Source organism: Procambarus clarkii, chromosome 58 (genome assembly GCF_040958095.1).
Source record: "Procambarus clarkii isolate CNS0578487 chromosome 58, FALCON_Pclarkii_2.0, whole genome shotgun sequence".
In the NCBI taxonomy this organism is placed as follows: domain Eukaryota; kingdom Metazoa; phylum Arthropoda; class Malacostraca; order Decapoda; family Cambaridae; genus Procambarus; species Procambarus clarkii.
The window spans coordinates 18252593-18274454 of NC_091207.1; the positions used below are offsets into that span (position 1 = coordinate 18252593).

The window sequence follows — 21862 nt, forward strand, 5'->3', positions numbered from 1 at the left end:
CCTAGCCTAACCAATGCCTAAATATGCACAGTATGCTAATACATATATAACAATATTAAATTATATTTTAGAAAATTCCTGTTTTGTTAACAATGTTAAAATTGATGAATGAACTTTTGGAGTCATCCGCTGGATGGAATGGACTTAATCTGAGGATGGGCTGGAGAAACGGAAAGCTACCGAGCCTGAGCGGGCAGTTCCCATAGTGGTGTCTAGCTGTAAATAAGGGGGGGTTGTGACCTAACTACTTGGTGCATCATTTTCTGCATGGTTTGTTTCTTCAGTGAGGGTAATCATGAATCCTCTGCTCTGCTCTGCCCACCAGTAAGTGGGAGGGGCCAAGTTTTGTCCTCTGGCAGGCTATTAAGGACTCTTAGGGCTAATGTGACTCATGTGTGGGGCTATCTCAGTGCAGTTAACTACAGGGAGCCACCATTTGGCCCCACTAGATAAACATGCATGAGCACAGACTTGTATAAAACTGAATGTTGAATACATTAAACTGAAGAATAGTGTAAATCTCTTCCTCATGTAAAAACTGTTTGTCAAAACCTTATTTGCAGAACCAGGAGTCTAAATGCAATTTATTACCAGATAAATTTTATCAAACATAATATTTTAAGATATTTTAAGAAAAATTTAAGTGAAAATTATTGCAAACTCATGCACATATATGATGGAGGTAATTAAAGACTTTATGGGCATGTTACCATAAGCTAAGTAACTTAAGTTTTACTACACTTGAAATTTTGTTTACAAATATGACAATAGTATAAAAATATACAAGATAAATATCCTCTGACATGACTAATAAACAATCTCACAAGTTTCCAGTCACACAAGTACAAAATACTGTACAGTACTTTTTCCTCTCCAACTGTCTCTGATCTCGCCTTGGGCTTGGTAACACTAATGCGTGTCACTGCACCTCCTGCAAGCACAATAAAATTTTTTTAATTTATATAAAAAAAGAATAATGCAATCTAATATCATTTACATATATCTGAGAAGAAAGAAAGGAAAAAATCTGACTGGGACTCTTATGCCCCCCATCAGATTTTCATTGGTATATCATGCCATTGTGATTTCAGTGCAACCGGACTAGGCCGCAAGTGTGTGAATTCCATTAACATAGACCTGAATATGGCTGTGTTTGCTAGAAAACACTGGTTGGGCCACAGTTTGGGGTCTCCAGAACTTCCCAGAGGACTTGGTAGAGTTCTGGGTTGGTCAGCTTTCGTACCACTGTGGCCGAGCGGTTAAGGCAGGCATCTGGGAATTGCCAGGTCGCAAGTTCTAATTACTACATTGCCTCAAAATTATTGATTTACTTATAATGAATATGCTATATTCGTTGAATAATATGAATATGCTGGCAGTGTTGAAGGCATTAAGGGCCAGAGCAGCATAAGGGTTAGAGGGGGAAATGACAGGTACTTTTTATGGAAAACAAATAGCTTGGTAAATACATTTAAATTTTATCACATAATAAAAGAGAAAGTAAAGTTTAAAGTTTACCATTAGAAGTCAGCATGACTGTAGCATAATCAAAGGAATTAGCATGGACAATCCTCCTATTATGTAGCACAGCTCAGCACCAACTGACCAGAAACCTGAGAAAAAGATGTACAAGTTTTAATGGATGTGCAATGAAAATACTTCTTTCCTTGACTGCTGATATATTCCAGTTAATCAATCCAAAGGGACAAATACTGCAGCGTGTGTGAATGAGCAAAATGTTATTTATTAAGCCAAGATGACACCATTACAGTAATACATTTTATATAAAAATATTTTTAAGAAAAACATGTTGATGGTGCAAGACACTTCAACCCCCCAATTCATCTCTCAAAAGAATTCTACAGCTTTAATATTATCATCTTACTGCTTACCGTAATTTATTGGTTAATATTAAATAAAGCTCCATGAATGTATCTGAAGATTACAATATTAACACTGGTGCTTTGGGCCTGTTGGGTGATCTGTGCGTCATGGCCTCTGGCCGTGGACTCGCTTTTGGTTGCCCGGGTTCCCTTTCTTCCTTCCTGTTCCAGGGTTCGCGTCTCCCTGGTTGTTCGCAGGGTTTTTCAGTTTTGCCAGTTGTCTTGATTTTGGGTTTAGGGCGTGTGGCATCTGCCTCCTGGGCCCTTCCCTCTTTTTCCTTATCTTTGGTGAGGTAGCTCCAGGGAGCCGACAGGGCTCTCCCCAGAAAGCCAGTGTTTTTGCGTTTTTTTGACATCCAGCCTAAGAACTGCTGGTTGGATCGCCGGCGTGAGGGTTTGGGGGTCCCCCCTAATCCCCCCCACCAAGGGAGGGGGGGGGGGTTGCGCAGACAGCGGCACGGCAACGTGAAGACATCATGCTCGTTTGCTAATTTTCGTTTGGGGAGGTCTGTCCACTCATTCGGCTTTCGGTAGCAATATTTTCATCAGAATAGGGGTTTGTTTTGGGGCGCCTACATTTCTGGGTGCCTGACCGGTCGATGGTAGACATAGAATGCTCCCAATCACACGGAGGGGTTTCTATAGGCCATTGTTCCTCATGCCTCTCTGAGAAGGGTGGGTCTGGTTCTGGGTCGTGGTCCCTGGTAGACAAGAACTCTATGCTGTGATGCCAGAAAGCTAATAGTTACTTATCAGCCTGGATAGCTCCAGGGAGCCAAAGTGGCTCCTCCCAGAAAAAAACATTTTAGTTATGATGTGTGTTTGCTGGGATTGCATGTTTTGAGGGAGGGAACAGGAATAAGGGAAAGAGACAGACAGCTTTGGGCACTGATGGGTATCTCTTTCTAGTGCTATTGTGTGGTATTATGCTTGTAAATATTATGCTTGGTGTTAAATGAATAGCTTGTAATGAGAACTATGCATTTTCTAAACCCAGGTAATTTGAAGGTTCACTGTACCAAACACATCACTAGTGTTGTTTTTAAATGCTCTACAAATACTGTTTACTATGGTCTTTAAAAATGTTGTGTACTGTGTAATACAATTAACAAAAATATTTTGTGCACTTACCTATAGATGTTACAACTGGTCCTATTGCTCTTGCTAAAGCTCCTAAAGATCTCCAAATGCCCAACAAAGTGCCTTTATGAGATTCTGAACCATGGCAGGATGCTAGTGCAGTAAGACACGGGACCATCATGGATGAACCTGCAAATTGATGCTCATATATTATCCAGTTTTAATAATTTCACTAGTCCTAATTTATATAGTTAAAACTCAAATATCAAGGAAGTAATTCAGTTAGAATGCTACTTCATATTATTAAGTAATGCAGGAGAAAATTATAAGACAAGGTTCTTGATACCTCTTCTCAACATTGTGCCAGTCATGCCCAAATGATTTTTTGATTTGTTAAATTTGTTAAATTGTCACTTTAAAAAAGTTATTTTTTTTTTAATTTGGCCATATTTTAAGAGTTTTTTAATGTTTTCATCGCTCTTTGTGATTTGAAATGAAAATGATTGCCAAAAATAGGTGCACAGTGCAGGGGTTAGTTTGGTGGCCAGCCTCCTTTAAAGCAATGGTCAGAGCATGGTTTCTTTACTTAGTTCCATGGTAGATGCCATAACAACAATGTAAAACCACAAGCACCTCTACAATGTGTGTAAAACAAGGCAGGGTGGTAGAGCAAGATGTGGCATATAACCACTCACCATGACGGCCTGGAAGTACCTGTCGGCAGCTAACGGATGTAGTGACAGCATGTACCTGCCACATACTTCTGTCTAAAATCTTTCACACAATACCGTCATTTTTTGTTTTGTTTTCCATAAGTTTGAGGTGCTTCGTGCAGGGCGCTGTATATGTTTGAAGAGTAATATATAAGTCTTCCTGATGAACAATAGGCCAAATCGCATACATTAAAAATAGCTTTCAGAGCAATAATTGGTGTTCCTTGGGTTGCTAATTATTGCTCGACAGTTGTTTTGAGAGTGTGGGAGTGTTTGTTCTGACTTGTAGCGAGCCAGTTGATTGGTGGTTGAGTAAAATAAGACTACTATCTTCCTACTCAAATTACATAGCAAAACCAATTGAAGTGTTATTTATGATGGTTGGGTGGATGATTTGGCTGTTCACTTTAGGAGCAACATAGAAACCTTAGCTCAAAGAACACCATGTGGCCAATCGAGTTGATGCCATATAGTTTAAACCAATGAGTTTCTACACTTACTCGTGCATCACAATAAGACATTCAGTGGCAGCTAAAAGCCAAACAAAGCTCATATTAATGGACAAACTCCAAACGTTATTTACACCACTAGTGTATGTCTGTGGGATGAGTATTGTGATAGTATATGAGAACTGTGAAAGGGCTCCATAACTCCAATGAAATGTGGAGTTATGGACTGTGAGTAAAGAGCAATATACCGAGTTGGTATGTACATGTTAGTAGCATGCCTGATAATTCTTTAAAAGAGAAGGGTGTACAAGAGTGAAATAAGATAATATGGTACAGAGATAACCAGCATCTTGGAAGGGATGAGTGGAACAATATATGAACGGGTTGGTGGAAGTGATGGTTAGTGAGCTTGAAAGAGGTTTGTTGTGATAATGTCTCCTGGAAAAAACTTCATCTATGTGCACCCTTAACAGAGCTCCCAAGAGAGATTAAGATGTTAGGGCTATAGACTGAAAGCTAGAACACTTTACTAAGTCCAGCTACTCACCTAAAGCATAGAAGGTCAGTCCTGTATAAAGACCCCAGTTTGTCTCACTGGCACCAATTAAAATGAAGGCAGGTATCATCATCATAAGACCCTGGAATGTTCATTCTGTTCAGTTTAACTCAAATATATTCTTGCAGCCATTTAAAATTATTTATACCAACATGTACTGTTACTGAGAAGTAATTTAACAAAATTAAAATTAGAAGTAAAATAACATATTAAACACTAGGATAAATGTACATGATGTTACATATATCATTAATGATTGAAAATGAAGATTTTAGTATACTGTACCTTGTTTGCCATGGATTTTTCGCTTCCATCTTTTACCCGTCGTACATAACCTCCCTGCATTAAAGCCATAACTACGCCTAAGAAGGAAAACATACGGCCTTGTGCCATAGAATCATAGCTGTGTTTATGATGGGTCACAAATGTTAGAGTAAACTCCAAGCCAGAATAGAGGAACAGGTATATGAAGTACACGTGCCCCAGCCGAATCAATTTTGCTCTTTCTGAAAGACAGGTACAGTACATTGTCGAAAGTTGATGCATTATACATTGCAAAAATCTAGTATTGAATGTAATGAAATGCCTCTTGCTGGTGGGTCCTAGGTGGTTCTTTGATGCTAGCTTCCTGGATAATCCCACCAAATTCAATTTATGTCATACCCTTGTGAGTCATTATAACCTACCAGGGGACCAGAGGCCAAAACCTGACCCCAACTACAGAGGTGTGAGGAACCAAAACAAACAGCAATGTAAACAAATCCAAGAAAACAAGACCCTGAACTGAGTAAAGCAAGTCATAGAGCAGTTCACTCATTAATTACACCTGCACGCCACCAAGTGGCCAAGTGCCTAACTTGTAGATCCCTCAACTAGAAGCCTCAGTAATTAGCCAGGAAGACAAAAACCAAAAGCCCTGAAAAGGTAGCGCCCACCAGAAAGAGACATTTCATTACAGTCAATGCTGGTTTTCTGGGAGGCTCCTATAATGGGTCATTGATGCCATGTCATCCCAAAGAACAAAACAAAAGGGGAACACACCAGGGATAGAGAAGACACAGAAAGAAACCCTATGAAAGAGGGAAGTAGTGGCAAGAGAACTGCTCTATAACCACACAAGCCCAGCAAAGACCAGGAACATTCACCAAGGAATGAGTCACCAGCACACTGCCAAAACCCTGGAGTCTAACAATCTAATTGGGACAATTTTTAAAGAAATACAGGTAGAGCCTCAAATTTATGTGCCAATGGGTAGACAATAAGCTGGCTAAACATGACAACAGATAACCCAAGACAAACAGGCCTTGGAACAACAAACAAATGATGCATCCCTGGTCAAACCAACTATGCATCAATCACCTAAGAGCCCTTCCAGAATCCAGCCTATTCAACAATAGCTAGAAAGAAAGGAGAGGCACAGGACCACGGGGACAAAAACCCTGAGGACAAGCAATGAAGAGAAAAAGCTGGAAAGTGCGCCAAGAACCCACATACTGTTGCCACAATGAAACGCTTGAAGAAGAACTTCATGGACCTTCGAGGGGCCCATGACGCCCACACATTAAAGGATCCCTCTGAAAACTGACCATCTAACATTTCACGAGGAAAGGAGGAGAGGGCTGCAAACCAAGTCCCTGCTTCCGGAAGAAAGCATGAAGCTCCCTACTCTGACAACCAGAAGCGAGGGCCAGCAACAACAACACCCTTGAAAAAAGTATCATGGATTGAAGGGGCAACCAAAAAACAAAAGGACAAAATAAAGACTAACACCCAATCCTGAGATCATGGTGGCTCAGAAGAATGAGCTGGCTGAAGGTGAAACAGGCAAGAGACAATTTACTGAACAGCGCTGATGAAGTATTGATGCCAATTGTTAACAAAAGCAGCTCTACCAAGGAGAAATGATAAAAGGCAACAGTATTAGGCATGAGATGCTAATCCAGAAACCACGGTTGAAATAGATGGCAACTCATGAAAAAATACAAATAGTGCAAAGAAACTTCGTGCTGTTGCTGTCATGAAGGACATAGGTGGGATACCTAACAAGCCAGCCACTGCACACCATACAGATAGTGATAGACCTGTTCAAAATACTCAAGATGTGAAGGTTGGAAGAGAATATCGATCCAGGAAGGAACATCTCCAGGCCGATCTCCAGAAAGAGGCAGAGCCGTGGAAAAAATTCCAGGGGTCAGACACCAGACCAGAAGAACCACAGAGCCAGAAGGATCATGCTGACCATACAAGTCTCAAGTCTAGACAAAACCTAGAATAACAGCTAAACTGCAGAGATGATGTAAAAGAGCCCCAACCTCAACCAGACCAGCTGAAAGGTATCCACCTTGAGAGCCACACTATCAGGTAACAGAATCACAGAAGCTAGCAGTTGCAAGTTCCATGTCAACATGAAGAGGTCCACCTTGGAGTGACTGAACTTTCCACAGAGTGAACAGAAAGACATGTCATGGGATAGTCCACTTCATGGAAGTGGGACAGAAACGAGACCATCTGCGAGAACACTGGACACATCCAACACAGGAACTACACAGAGAAATAAACACAGCGGGGAAGGCAGGACCAAAGAGACGAAGCTCAATCCCCGCAAGTACAACCAGGTGAGTACAGAGAATCTAACAGTCGAGTTACCTGCAGAGACCAGCTCCAAAGAGGAAAATACTGAAGCAACCACTATGATTCAGACAATGAACAACTGGAGCGCAATCTGAATGGAGTCAGAGAAGCCCAGTAGAAGATGACCCCCTCCTCACAGAGCCTGCTTCACCACCATAAAAAAAAAAAAAAAATGAAGGCCCAGTGAATCAAAACATTGCAGGCCTTAGGGTAGATGGCGATTCCCATCTAACAGGTGGTAGAGGTTTGTGGCAAAAGTGAAGGGACATCCCTCAATCTTGCAAGTAGTGAGTGTGGGGCTTAGTGGGTTGATCCATGACAAACCACACCTGTCAGAGGCTGTAGGCAAGACAAAGCAGGACATCCAAATATCAAGACTCGCTGAAAGAACCAATATTGAACGCAGCCTACAGGATAAACATGGTCCCAAAGATCAACACCATGCCATATGTACAGGCACACCCTTAATACACCCCAGAATGTCCCAACAATCCCTCGTAGAGGAGTCACCTGCACCTCTGATGAGGGCCAGGTTCTCGCTCTGGTCTCCAGTATGCTATTAAGGACACCTAGGGTTGATGCAACTCGTGTGTGTGTGTGTGTGTGTGTGTGTGTGTGTGTGTGTGTGTGGAGCTATCTTTGTGTGGCTAGCTACAGAGAGCCCAAAGGCTAAGAGGAAGCTAGAGCAGACACACAGTGCATGCACCCAATGGGCCTAGCGGTAGCAAAAATGGTAGTACATACTGAAAGAACCAGTATAATGCCTGGAGACAAAAACTGCCCATGAGATATACTAAACAGGCAAAGTTCAGGCTCCTGCAGATGCTGCTTGAAAAGCATCGTTTCTGGATGAAGGCTCAGCCAGTATGGAGATCCAAGGATGACAGACTTCGCAGGCCTCCAGGTGGAAGATATCGCCCATGCAACAGGTGGTATGGTGGAGGCAGTAAGAATGGACATTCATCAAACTTGCAACCAGTGATTGCACGCTCAGTGGGCTGACTAATCCTGAATAACATCAAAGACCACTAAGGTTTTTCAGGATTTGAAGGTAAAGACAGGGCAGGGATCCCAGGCACAGGGGGGTCGATATTAACTGACATTTAATGCAGCCTAAAACAACATGAGGCAGCTGCAAAAGTGTCACCAGCATGCAGTACAGTATAAATTAGCACATGCCCTCTTGTGCACTAAGAAACCCTGATCATCCCCAACCTTGCCTCACAGGAGTCACAAACCCTTGCACTACTTAGGGGGAAGCACTTTACACTGGAAGCTGGCTTCTCAGGGACAGACACCCGAACTCACCAGGAAAATGAACCCCTTTCAAGATTAAGCAACTTAGGCCCCCAAATATACAGTCCAAAGAATGGCTAACACCCATCTGGAAAATAATGTGGGCTCTGAAGGGTTTCTAGCAGCTAGAATTAGTCAGTCATAGTTGACAGCAGGCAATTGATTGAAGTGGTTCACTGGATAGAACCAGTAGTTCCCCACTGCTACCACCTGGTAGTGGGCAGCTGCTAGTGAGTGGACAACCTAACTGCTGGGTGGATCCTTTCCCGATTCGTTTACATTTGCCTTGCTGTTTGTTTTGATTCTCTACATTTCTGATGGTTGTTCATTTGGTGAAGGTGATCATAGATCTGCTGCTCTGTGCATCTCTTTGAGAGGGCCAGGGTTTGGCTTCTGGTCTATATACTTGGAGAGAAATCATACAGTAACAGACAGTGTGCCTTTCAAACAGGAAAATCTTGTATAACAAATATACTTAGTTTTTATAAGAGTCACACAGATTCCACAGGAAACAGATGGTTGGATTGACTGTTTATCTGAACCTAAAAATGCTTTTAAAAACAGTCCCACATGAGGTTGTTCTGGAAACTGGAACAAGCTGGAGGGATGACATGCAAACTGGAGGGATGACATGGATGAAACATTTTCTGACAAAAAGATGAGGTGGTAATCTGAGGCAATTGATTAGACTAGAGAAGTGTTACTGATGGAGTACCACAGGGTCCAGTTCTTGCATCAGTAATGTTCCTCATCTATATAAACCATCTACCAGCAGGAATACAGAACTACATGAACATGTTAGCTGATGATGTTGAGCTATTGGGGAAGATAAGAGACTTAGACAATTGTCATGCCCTTCAATGTGACTTATACATAACAAGTGTATGGAGCAACACTTGGCAAATGGAAATTCAATATGAATAAATGCCATGTTATGGAATGTAGAATAGGAGAAAATAAGCCATACACAAACTAAAAATTATGTGAAAAGGTATTCAATAATTCTGCCAAAGAAAGAGATCTAGGGTTGGTTCTGGATAGAAAATTGTCACCCAAGAATCACATAGAGAACACTGTGAGGAACCTATGGCTATGCTTTCCAATTTCATGATCACTTTAAATACATGGATGGTAAAATATTAAAGAAATTGTTCATGACCTTTGTGAGACAAAAATTAGAATATGCAGCAGTTTTATTGTGCCCATATCTCAATAAGCACATTAATAAACTTTAAAAAGTGCAAAGGCATGCTACAAAATGGCTTCTGGAACTGAAAAACAAGAGCTACAAGCAGAGGCTAGAGGTGTTAAATATGCCAAAGCTAGTTGATAGAAGAGAAAGAGGCAATACAGTATAATAATTACATACAAAATGTAACAGGAATCGACAAAAGTTATGAAGCGGAATTCTTGAAACCTGCACTTTTAAGAACAAGAGGTCATCGATTAAAGCTAAGGAAAATAAATTGCCAAAAAATATAAGAAAGTTCTCTTTTGCAAACAGAATAGTAGTTAGTTGGAACAAATTAAGCGAGAAGGTGATGGAGCCCAAAACCAAGAGTACAGTAGTTTCAGTGTCATATGACAAAGTACAATACTGGGAAGACAGAGCACCACGAGCATAGCTCTCATCCTGTAAGTACATTAACGTAATTACACTTAGATAATTACATTTATTTGTTTAAAGCACTGTCATGTACAAATGAACAATAATATTCTTAAAAGAGCAGCAATATTTACTGATTACTCCTTACCCTCCTTTTCAAGTCCTTTGACAGGACTGAAGGAAAACAGTGACTTTGGGTTGATAAGCTCCCAAGCCTGAGACAATCCAGAGGCAACTGATGTCCTCCTCTTTGTCTGAAATAATATAAACATAAAACGCACTAACATTTTTATTTTAAATATATTAAGGTATTTTATTAAAACTAGAGGAGAAACTCTTAATATGCAGAGGAAATGCATTCTGGGAAAGTGGCAATCAAAGTGCACATATTAAATGCTCAATAACATGGGTGAAAAAAACAAGGTTGAATGTAATGAAATGCCATTTTCTGGGCGAGTCCCGGAGGCTTCCCAGAGTTATACCGGGTTGATATACTGGAGTTCTAGGCCTTCAAGTCAAACAGTGGCCATGAAAACCCCAGCTGACCCCAAGGGTGGGCAATCAACGAGCAGCAAAAGCTATCCAGGCTGATATTTATATTATTAGGTTTTGGCATCAGTCAGTGTTAATGGAATTCTAGGCCTACCGGGGACCATGAGCCAGAACTTAGCCCCTCAGAGAGGCACAAGGAGCAATGGCCTATAGAAATGCATGTGTGATTTGGAGCATTCTATGTCTGCCATCGACTGGGCCAGGCACCCAGAAAGGTAAGCGCTTCAAAACATGCCCCTATTCTGGTTAAACTACCACTGGAAACTAACGAGTTTTCAGCTCCTTGCACCTCTTTAGAGGAGACCAGGTTTTGGCATCTAGTTCTTGGTATGCTAGACTTGCAATAGCCTGGTGTGGATTGAATATGGTGGAGCTTTGCCAGGTAGCAACCAGGGAGCCCTTCCAGAAAAAAGTGTTAACATCTTAGGTGTCACTAAGTAGTCATGAGAGGCTCATAGCGTTTATGGTTGGATGCACAGCAAAGGGTCAGAATGCTAGCATTAACAATTCTATACAGTATATTCTTTACAGAGGTAAGCATCTACAAATGTGGCAACAGAGTAAAGACTAATTGTGTGTATGATTGATTAATTCATGTTATGCACCTGACCGAGAGATGTTACTCGAGTCTCTGTCACTAAAAGAGCAAACGTCACTTTACATTTTTTATGGAGGTATCTTAGGATAAGTGAGAACTTTTAAGATGTTTGGGAGATGCCATGATGCATGCAGGAATTTTAAAAAGCAAATAAACAGCAAAATTGTAGTCAATAAGGGTTAGGCATACTGTATTATCAGTATGGTAAAGTGATACTGGCTAACAAACACCAGTCCTCCAGAGCCACTACCGTAACAAATCTAAATCTATGGAGCTGTCACCATCTCTCAAACACTTGCTTCACCTGAACAGAGCAAAACAAAACTGAGAATCTCATCACTCTGTATGCTCTTATAGAAACAAGTGCTTAGAATAAACAAAATACATAAACTAAGTGTATAATATACATTATTATTCTTTGTATGTGACATTTGGGAACATATTCATTAAAGGAAAATAACCTACCTCTGGTAAAGTCTCTTTGAAGAAGATGTAAAAATAAACTATGTTGCAGAGAGCAAGAGAGAGCGCATACACAGCAGAAGCTGCAAACCAGCCAGTGCTTCCCCAGCGGGAGAATACGGCTCCCACTGCAGGACCAATGGTAAACCCAACACTGAATGCAACTCCTATTAAGGCCTGGGAAATAAAGTACATTACATTACACTAGAGAAACAATATTAATACAAGACTAGTTTAAACTTTGTTAAAACTAGATCTTAGTTTTAAAACTCAAAATGTTCATCCTAATTTAAACTCTCAAAAACTATCCTAATTATTACTACTAATAATAATAAAGTAACAATATTTTAATTATAAGATACATAAAGGGTCATATGATAGTGATTATTTAATAGGTACAGTATTTGAAGCTTTTATAAAGGCACTAATTGAACATAGCATTTTGAGCATAACTTAAAATAATGAGTGAATTTGGTTGTAAATTGATTAAGGCAACACTCAAAAAATTCAATTGGGTTGTAAATTTATTAGGGTAACACTCATCAGCCGACATTAATGATTAATGGATATCCTCTTTAAAATTAAACTATGTATTTGCTAGAGCATTCCCACTCACAACTGCTTAAGAAATAGCCAGCCAAGTCTGGCTAATGCTACATAGCTGTTTATCCTTCACTTACTTCATTGTTTTCTAGTTAATGACAAATTTCTGAACACAGTAATTGCACACTTTAAATATTTACATAAACTTACCATCCCTTTGGCTCTTGATTTTTCATCAGAGATGTCAGTCATAACGGAGTAAGCAAGAGATACATTTCCTTTAGTCGTGCCTCCAATGATCCTGGCCAATACAAACAAAGTAAAGTTGCTAGCTACTGCCCACATCCCATATGAGACGGCAACTCCTATCTGAAACAAAATGCCTGTTAGGTTATCAATACCTTAAGTGTAAGTGTAAACAATTGTTTAACACCTTTTTATATCCCATGTGTTCAGCAATCATAATCTTCAGAATTTTTAACCTAAAAAAAATAAAGTAATTTTAACTGGATGTACTGCTTATCAAGTTTATTTTATCATCATCTACTAATGGTCATCCCCTTTAACCCTTCAACTGTGTCACAATCAGGGATGTATTCAATAACCGCCTAAGATTTAAAACTCCCATGAATGCATGAGGCTCACATTCGCTTCTTAAGGCCTCCAGTAAACAGATGCCAATTTGGAAAATAATTGTAGGCACCCCTCTTGGGTGTCAAGGTCTTAATACTAACAAAGCAACCATGTGCTGTGCATAGAGCAGCAGCTCACAGCACCATTATGCAGCTCATGCCCACAGCATCATTTAACCCTTAAACTGCGCATAGCATATATATATACGACAGGAGTAACGTGTCCCACCATGCGCATGGCATACATATATGACGGTGACGGCCACAATTCAAATGGCCCACGGCTACACGGGGGTTCACATCAGCTTCCTCAGGGCTCTTGTAAACAGATGCCGTGTTTAAAAAAATCATGGGCAATATTCTCCGATGTGAGAGCCTCAGTACTGAGTAAGCAACCAAGGCTGGTGCACGCAGCATGAGCTAACAGCACTGCTGTTCAGCTTGTGACCACAGCATTGCCTAAAAATGTCCAAATAAATATGTAACTGCTATTATTTAGCGATGACAGTATTACAGAAGACTCCCGACTGTGACAAAAATGACCAGAATTGTGATAATAGCAGGAATGTTGTGAGAATTAGTACTGTGTGGGAGGAGTAATGTTGAGGGAGGGAGGGTAGTGTCGTCTGCTGAATCTGTGTGGACACCTGTTGTTTGCACTCACCATACCAGCTTAGTGGTTCGCTATAGTGAACACAAATGTAGATACTTATATATAATGTGCATATTAGTGTAATAACAGCAAAAGGAGTATGTTGGGAGGAGGCATTTTAGTGAGGGAGGTGGTGTCATCTGTGTCAGGAATGGGGGTGTGTGGTAATGAATTTTAAACGTTGTCTAGGGAAACAGAGGCTTTTTCTTAAGCCAAGGGAAGATCAAGGAGTAGGGAAACAGCCAAGTACAAAAGACACAAATTTATATGTATAAGACACTATATAACATATGGCAATAACTGTACTCCTTACAATTCAACTCAATCCGAAGATAACAACCTGGTTAATAAAACTCCAAAATGGGCTCTGGACACCCTATGGCTCTCGGTCCCAAACCTGGAACTGTGCACACAGCCACCACACCTGCCCACCGGTGACACACAAATATAAACCACTAGGAAACCTTGGCACTCACAGAAAACAGCACCATAGACTGCCTGAGTACTGTACCCTATCTTGCAACCCTGTTAAGATGAAACTATGGCTTTTCTGACTGTACGGCCGGAGAAAAACCCTCAGTAAGCAAAGGCCTGGTCGTCAACATTCCACCTCCCCTCATGTCATAGATGGTGTCCACCACTTTTGCGTCATTACCCTTTAATACTCTATTCTTTACAATTGCAATCAAACCTTTATTGACTTCATTTACCATATTCCCCATGCGTGCTTTTTGACCGAGTCCATTTTTCCCTCACATAGTTCGGCTATTCTGGTACACATTATTCCTAAACAATCTCCAGCTGAGAAGGTACTACTTTGCTTGGCAGAGTATTAGTGGTGACTCGCGACCTCCCTGATATCAGCTGCAGATTTATTTCAAAAAAACATTCTCCAATGTGTCCACCAACAATTTATAATAAGTACTAACCTCCACAGGAGGTAAGGTTTGTAACAGTCTGCATGACTTGCCATGCTGTGTAGAGTGGCCACTATGCTGTTTGGGCACCATACCAGCTTGGTTGTACAGTTATGGTGAACAAAACACAATGATACTTATATACAGTATAACGTCTGTATATAGTGAATAAAAGCAAAACCTATATGGTGGGAGGAGGAATATGTTGGCGAGTGAGGTGTTGAGGGAGGGAAGGAAGTGGCGTTTGCTGGTTGGGTGTGGCAGCCCACTCGTTGGTGTTTTGACTCACCATACCAACTTGGTGCTTCGTTATGGTGAACAAAACATGCAGATACTTATAACCTGTGTATATAGTGTAATAACAGCAAAACTATTTGTTTATTATTTTATGAACATAATAATTGAATCACTAATATGCACACCATAATTTTAAGTATAGTGATGGTTCACACATTTTATTATATAAATACAATAGACAGTTTTAGGGACCCAGAATTTGGGGTGTTGGTCGCTTCGACCTTGGCTTTGCCCGCTCCCCCGATTCCTTTCCTGCTGGCAGTGGTTAGCCCTGCTCCTTTACCCTGTTCCCGGCTCCAAAACGTCTGAGGGTTTCGTAAGTTATACAGTATCATCATCATAGCTTCAGGGAGCCGCCACGGCTTTCCCAAAAATAGGCTGGTGCTATTGGCAATACCGATGCCAATGCATTGATACACCTTAAGTTAGGAAAAGTGTGTTTAGCAATATTTCACCCAAATCCCCATTAAAACAAATACATCAAGGGGGTCATACCAGAGAGCAAATAAAGATAGGCTTGCGTCCATACACATCCGACATAGCTCCAGTTATGGGCGAGGCTAAGAACTGTAGAAAAGAAAACAATGACCCCAACAGACCTGTGTAGAGAGAAGGAAATTAAAACATTTTAAATACATAAATGAATCATTGTTCTTGTTTCCATTTCAGATATTATATACTGTTGCGTTGAATGTAATGAAATGCCATTTTATGGGTAAGACCCGGAGGCTCCCTTGGAGCTATCTGGGCTGATATGAATGTATTAAGACCATGGCATCAGTCATGCAAATGAATTTCACCACACCACTCGCAGGACTCGTGGTCTAAGGTGTCACCGACCCTACAGGCAGCATGACAGAGGCAGAACTGGTGATTGTCACCCTGAGACAAGGGAACAGAGCAACCTTCAAAGATGTACAAAGCAAGATGGGACCCATTGGGATGCATCCATTGGACCACTGAGCCCCAGTGGAGGTTTCCAGGGTCCTTAGATGCTCTGCTAAGGGAGGCCCAGGCAATGCACTGCTAACAAGGTAAGGCCTAGGCAAGGTGCATGCATTACATCACCTTCATTTAAAGTGGTATTTTTTTGGCCCTTGCCTCCAGCTGTTGGCTTGGGGAGCTTCGTGTTCTCCTCTGGAGGAGGGTGTTTTGCTCATTTGGCCCTGACGGGTGGTTTTTTCATCTGCAGCTGTCTTCATTTCTGTCGCAGAATGAGTTGGCAGGCTTCTGCAGGAGTCCTTTGGTGAGTAATGCTTGGTTGGTTCAGCTGAGGGTGCATAATTTGCTATGTCTGGTAGCGGTCTTCACGTTCCCTTTCACTCCTGCCTTTCGCACTATGTCTGGTAGCGGTCTTCACCGTTACCTGCCACTGACTCTGCAACAGTGGATGCCTTGTGAGTTGATCCTGTTTCCTTGGTTCCTAGTTCCAAGGATCACATTTCCCAGGTTGTCTAGTGTTACTGAGCCTATCCAACCTGTGGTCTACCCTCAAGCCCATGGTGTTTGCAAATATGCTGCTCTTGCATAAATGTATTTTAATCCATCATGTCTTGGGCCAATATTCAGGGTCGTGAATTTTGGTAATCTAACAGGGTTATGTGGCCCGGTATTTGATCAGTGTCCCTGCCCTCATTGTTCTTGTGTTGCTTTAGGTATTGTTTTCCATCCCTCTCCTTTGCTTTGGAGAGGGATGGAGACCTGCCATCTCTCCTCTTCTGTGGCACAAACATACACACACATACATACATACACTGCATATATATTTTATAATTCATTCACATGAGGGGAGAGACTAGAGGCATTTACTTTATATATATATGTCAATCAACTGGTGTACAGATTCCTGAGCCTACTGGGCTCTGTCATATCTACATTTGAGGCTGTGTATGGAGTCAGCCTCCACCACATTACTGCCTAATGCATTCCACCTGTTAACTACTCTGACACTGGAAAAGTTCTTTCTAATGTCCCTGTGGCTCATTTGGATAGTCAGTTTCCACCTGTCCCCCCTTGTTCGCGTACCTCCTGTGTTAAACAGTTTATCATTATCTACCCTGTCAATTCCTCTGAGAATTTTGTAGGTAGTGATCATGTTTTATGAACAGTGATCATGAACTTTTATGCCCGAAACGCTTTACGTAATAGTGGCTTTAGGCATTGTATGTACTAGCTCTACCTATAAGTCAAACAATCCTTGTAAATATTTATTGTATGTATGTACCTTACCTAAATAAAATTGTATTGTATTGTATTGTATTGTATGTCTCCCCTTACTCTTCTGTCTTCCAGTGTCGTGAGGTGCATTTCATGCAGCTTTTCCTCATAACTCATGCCTTAGTTCTGGGACTAGCCTAGTGGCATACCTCTGAACTTTTTCAAGCTTCGCCTTGTGCTTGACAAGGTACGGGCTCGATGCTGGGGCCGCATACTACAGGATTTGTCTTACATATGTGGTAAACAAGATTCTGAATGATTCCTTGCACAGGTTCCTGAAGGCAGTTCTGATGTTAGCCAGCCTCGCATACGCTGCAGATGTTATTCTCTTGATGTGGGCTTCAGGAGACAGGTTTGGTGCGATATCAACTCCTAGATCTTTCTCTCTGTCCATTTCATGAAGGACTTCGTCTCCCATTCTGTATCCTGTGTCTGGCCTCCTGTTTCCACTGCCTAGTTTCATTACCTTACATTTACTCAGGTTGAACTTTAGCAGCCATTTGTTGGACCATTCATTCAATCTGTCTAGGTCATCTTGTAGCCTCGTACTGTCTTCCTCCGTCTTAATCCTCCTCATAATTTTTACATCATCAGCAAACAATGAGAGGAATGATTCTATACCATCTGGAAGATCATTTACATACATAAGAAACAGTATGGGTCCAAGGACTGAACCCTGCGGGACTCCACTGGTGACGTCTCGCCAATCTGAGACCTCACCCCTGACAGCGACTCGCTGTCTTCTGTTACTTAGGTACTCCCTCATCCAATGGAGTACATTCCCTTTCACTCCTGCCTTCATCTCCAGCTTTCGCACTAGTCTCTGGTGTGGTACTGTGTCAAAGGCTTTCTGACAATCCAAAAATATGCAGTCTGCCCACCCCTCTCTTTCTTGTCTGATTCTTGTTGCCTGATCGTAGAATTCAATTAATCCTGTGAGGCATGACTTGCCATCCCTGAAACCATGTCGGTGTTGTGTCACAAAGTTCCTTCGCTCCAGATGTTCCACTAGCTTTTTTCGCACAATTTTCTCCAGTAGCTTGCATGGTATGCAAGTTAGGGACACTGGCCTGTAGTTCAGTGCCTCCTGTCTATCCCCCTTCTTGTATATCGGGACTACGTTTGCCATCTTCCAAATTTTTGGCAGTTCACCTGTTACCAGTGATTTGTTATACACCATGGAGAGTGGCAGGAACAGTGCTTCTGCTCCTTCCTTTAGTATCCATGGTGATATTCCATCCGGGCCTATAGCCTTTGTTACATCAACTCTAGCAAAAGGTTCCTTACATCCCCACTGGTAATCTCAAATTCCTCTAGTGGTGCCTGGTTAACTATTCCTTCTCTTATTTCTGGAACTTCTTGCTCTAATGTGAATACTTCCTGGAATTTCTTATTGAGTTCCTCGCACACTTTTTTGTCGTTTGTAGTGAATCTGTCTGCCCCTATCCTCAGTTTCATTACCTGTTCCTTCATTGTTGTCTTTGTGTGTGTAAATCATGAAAATTAACACATGATGAAAAATGTAACAGTGTCAGACCACGGAGGAAGAATTGAAACAGGAATTTCCTTAAGTATTATCGTATTTTAATAATACATCTTCAGAAGGAATGATTTACAAGTCAGTAAGTTTGGACATACATAGGTAGGAGAGAGAGAGGCGAAGTGAAGTGAGGCACAATGACATATATATGAATGGGATTAGGTGGATATATACAAGAGCTGCATCATATGGGCCAATAGGTCCATACATGGATGATAATAATAGCATAAGATAGTGTATATTAACAATGAATTGGTGAGACAAATGTATATCAATGATCCTACTCAAATCGCCCTTTAACTGATCAATTAAAAATGGATCTAAATTATATAAACCACTGCTAATGTTCAAATTACATAATTTTGTAATCTGTATTAAAGCAGATTCAATTATGTTCCTTTTGAAAACACTTTTACAATTCGTTATTAAAGAAGCCATCTCCCAATCAATTTGGTGAGAATTTTCTGACAAATGAACAAACAAAGCATTAGACAATTGGCCATACCTTACAGAATATTTATGTTGCAAAATTCTACACTTTCAAGAAAACTGATCAATCTATAAAAATTTTCTTACATCTTATTTTCTATATTCTTAATGTAAATAAGTCACCATGGCACCTAAGAAAGAAAGTAAAAGTGATGAAAGAAAATTACAGTAGTTAGAACCACGATCGAAGTGAAAAAAGAACTCACAGCAAAATATGAAAGTTGTGACCGCATGTCTGCTCTTGCTACCAAGTTTGGTATGCCTTGTAAGGGCACGAGCTTCTAAACCATACCCAAGAGTACAAGCTATCGAAACCCATCCTTACTTCATCAGGCATTGTTCATGTTAAATGTGTTAGTGGAACCTTTGTGTTCGTGTATCTGGAATTTTACCATTTTAATTGGGCTATTGTAAAGTAACGTAACTACTTTTAAGTCCCGGTTTTTGTGGAACCACTATTTAAAGTAATTCTTATGAGAAGTACACGTTTTGTGAAATTATCACTCTCACTTTAAGTAATCCTGTAAAGTAGATTTAAACTCCAGAAATAAATTTTGTAACCTGTTTAACCCTAGCAGTGAAGTGTGTCTGCCCAGGTATGTTGGTTATTGAATTATTATTAGTCTTAGACCTCTAGTGCCATTTAGTTTCTAAGAAGTAAAGATGGGTTTTGATAACCTGTACTCTAGGTAAGGCTCAGAAGCTCATGCCCTTACAACTTGTTCTGTTTTTGACTAAAAAGTATAGGTTGAACTCTCAGGTACCTCATTTACTACTAAGTGAACTTTGGGTCTGAAGAACCATAGTAAGATACACAGCACAAGCATATACCAATGCACTGGAAATAAAGACCTATACAGAGCTAGAGTGAAAAGTTTGTGTAGTGATAACTTCCTGTAGAGGCAGTCCATCCTCTAGAGTTCCACAATGGATAGAAGATGCTGTACTAAAATGTTAGAGCCTAACTTAACATATTGACCCACTTATAGAAAATGTGAATGTTTGTGAAGCACCACGATTTATAGTACAATGTATATCATATTTTCTGTTGGGGATTTTGATGTGAAAATGCAATCCATTATTCAAGAGGATAGGTTGGATAGGGAGTTCATGGATGTAAGGCATTGGGTCTAGAGAATAATAAAACAAAGAATCTCACCTCCAAAGAGAACAGAATGGAACCTTGATGGTATTCCTATCCATTGTTGAAATGTGATTACCCAAGTAAGTGATGCTGCATAGAGTCCACTCGCATCATTTTTGGAGTAATAGTCCAGCAATGCAGGAAATAAGGGTAATATCACAGTGAAACCCAGGAGGTCCAACACCAAACTTATGAACATTACAGCCTGCATCTTGAAAAAAGCCTGAAATATAAAGCATATTTTATTAGAAAAAGAAAAGCATATTTCTATTAGAAAAAGTTTCAATTAATTGAATTATATTATAGAAGGTCCTGAATTTATATAAAAATACCTTTTGATGAGTGATGTCAGTCTATCCTCACCTTTTTAATTCAACTTATAAATGTATTCATTTGTAAGCATAAAATGGATTCCCAGCCAGGATACGAACCCAGGATAAAGCACTCACGAAATGCCAGGCGAGCGTCTTACCACTACGCCACGGGGACTGTGTGTTGGTGTGGTATGGAGGCAGTATAAAGCAATGTGCCCTACGGAAATGATAATACTTGCAGTAACTATTTGGTCAAAAGTATGAATACGTTGTGACAGACCACCAGTAAACCACTTTTAGTACTATTAACTTTATAGTCCAGAAAAATTAGAAAACAAAAATCCAAACTTAAATATTCTTAGGCGTAGTACAGCATATATATGTACTATGTTAGGCCCACGATTGCATATAATAGGCCTACGATTGCTAGGTTAGGTTCTTATATTTAAGTTGCAGTTCAAAATTCTGGTTTGTCCAAATTCAACAATGAAAAAAGTTAATTTTCTCGAGGTCCATCACTATATATTGGTTCTTTCTACCCAGTAGTTGCTATAAGAACTTTCATTTTAGGATGGGCCTGGCGTTCCACGAGCGCTTTGTCCTGGGTTCGTATCCTGGCTGGGGAGGATTGACTGGGCGCAAATCCTTAACTGTAGCCTCTGTTTAACTCAACAGTAAAATGTGTACTTGGTTGTAACAACGATTCTTCGCGGCGGGGATCGTACTCCAGGGACCTGCCCGAAACGCTACACGTACTAGTGGCTGTACAAGAATGTAACAGCTCTTGTATATATATCTAAAAAAAAAACAATTATATTTAAGTTGCGGTTCAAAATTCCGGTTTGTCCAAATTCAACAATAAAAAAAGCTAATTTTCTGGAGGTCCATCACTATATATTGGTTCTTTCTACCCAGTAGTTGCTATAAGAACTTTCATTTATATAAGATGAGGTGTAGTATAAAGAGGAGGAGAGAGCGACAAGGCTTACCGGACGCTGGAGATACCGGTTCAGGTTGGTTTACCGGGAGAGTAACACCTGGACACACCGTGCTGCTAGTGGGCACACTCTCCTCCTCAACACTCACATACAAACAATTAATACAACGTTAACTAAATTCTGAGCATGTGTTATATAGGCAAAACATTAAGCAGAAATTAGAAAGTACAGGGAGGGAGCGAGCGAGTCCCCACCTTGAGAGCGGTGGCAGCTGTACTGACTGACGTTGGACTGTTTACAAACACTCGTAGAAAATGGAAGTTGCGTTCCTCACACATTCATTCATTCACTTA

At 40.7% G+C, this 21862-nt stretch overlaps 1 protein-coding gene across 2 annotated transcripts; it reads right to left on the reverse strand.

The window, feature by feature from the left end:
- Nucleotides 1–694: 694 nt before the first annotated feature.
- Nucleotides 695–21862, reverse strand: rtet (major facilitator superfamily domain-containing protein rtet). Of its 2 annotated transcripts, none has more exons than XM_045758044.2 (11): nucleotides 21764–21862; nucleotides 20273–20480; nucleotides 15363–15466; nucleotides 12580–12738; nucleotides 11830–12003; nucleotides 10363–10468; nucleotides 4967–5187; nucleotides 4673–4763; nucleotides 3015–3152; nucleotides 1519–1613; nucleotides 695–931 (listed from the first exon to the last, which is right to left on the reverse strand). In XM_045758044.2, exons 1-10 carry the CDS (start codon nucleotides 21845–21847, stop codon nucleotides 1528–1530), a joined length of 1371 nt encoding a protein of 456 aa, XP_045614000.2. In that variant the 5' UTR covers nucleotides 21848–21862; the 3' UTR covers nucleotides 695–931; nucleotides 1519–1527. The 2 variants fall into 2 exon arrangements, with proteins under 2 accessions (XP_045614000.2, XP_045613999.1); XM_045758043.2 differs by having other exon boundaries at nucleotides 21561–21787.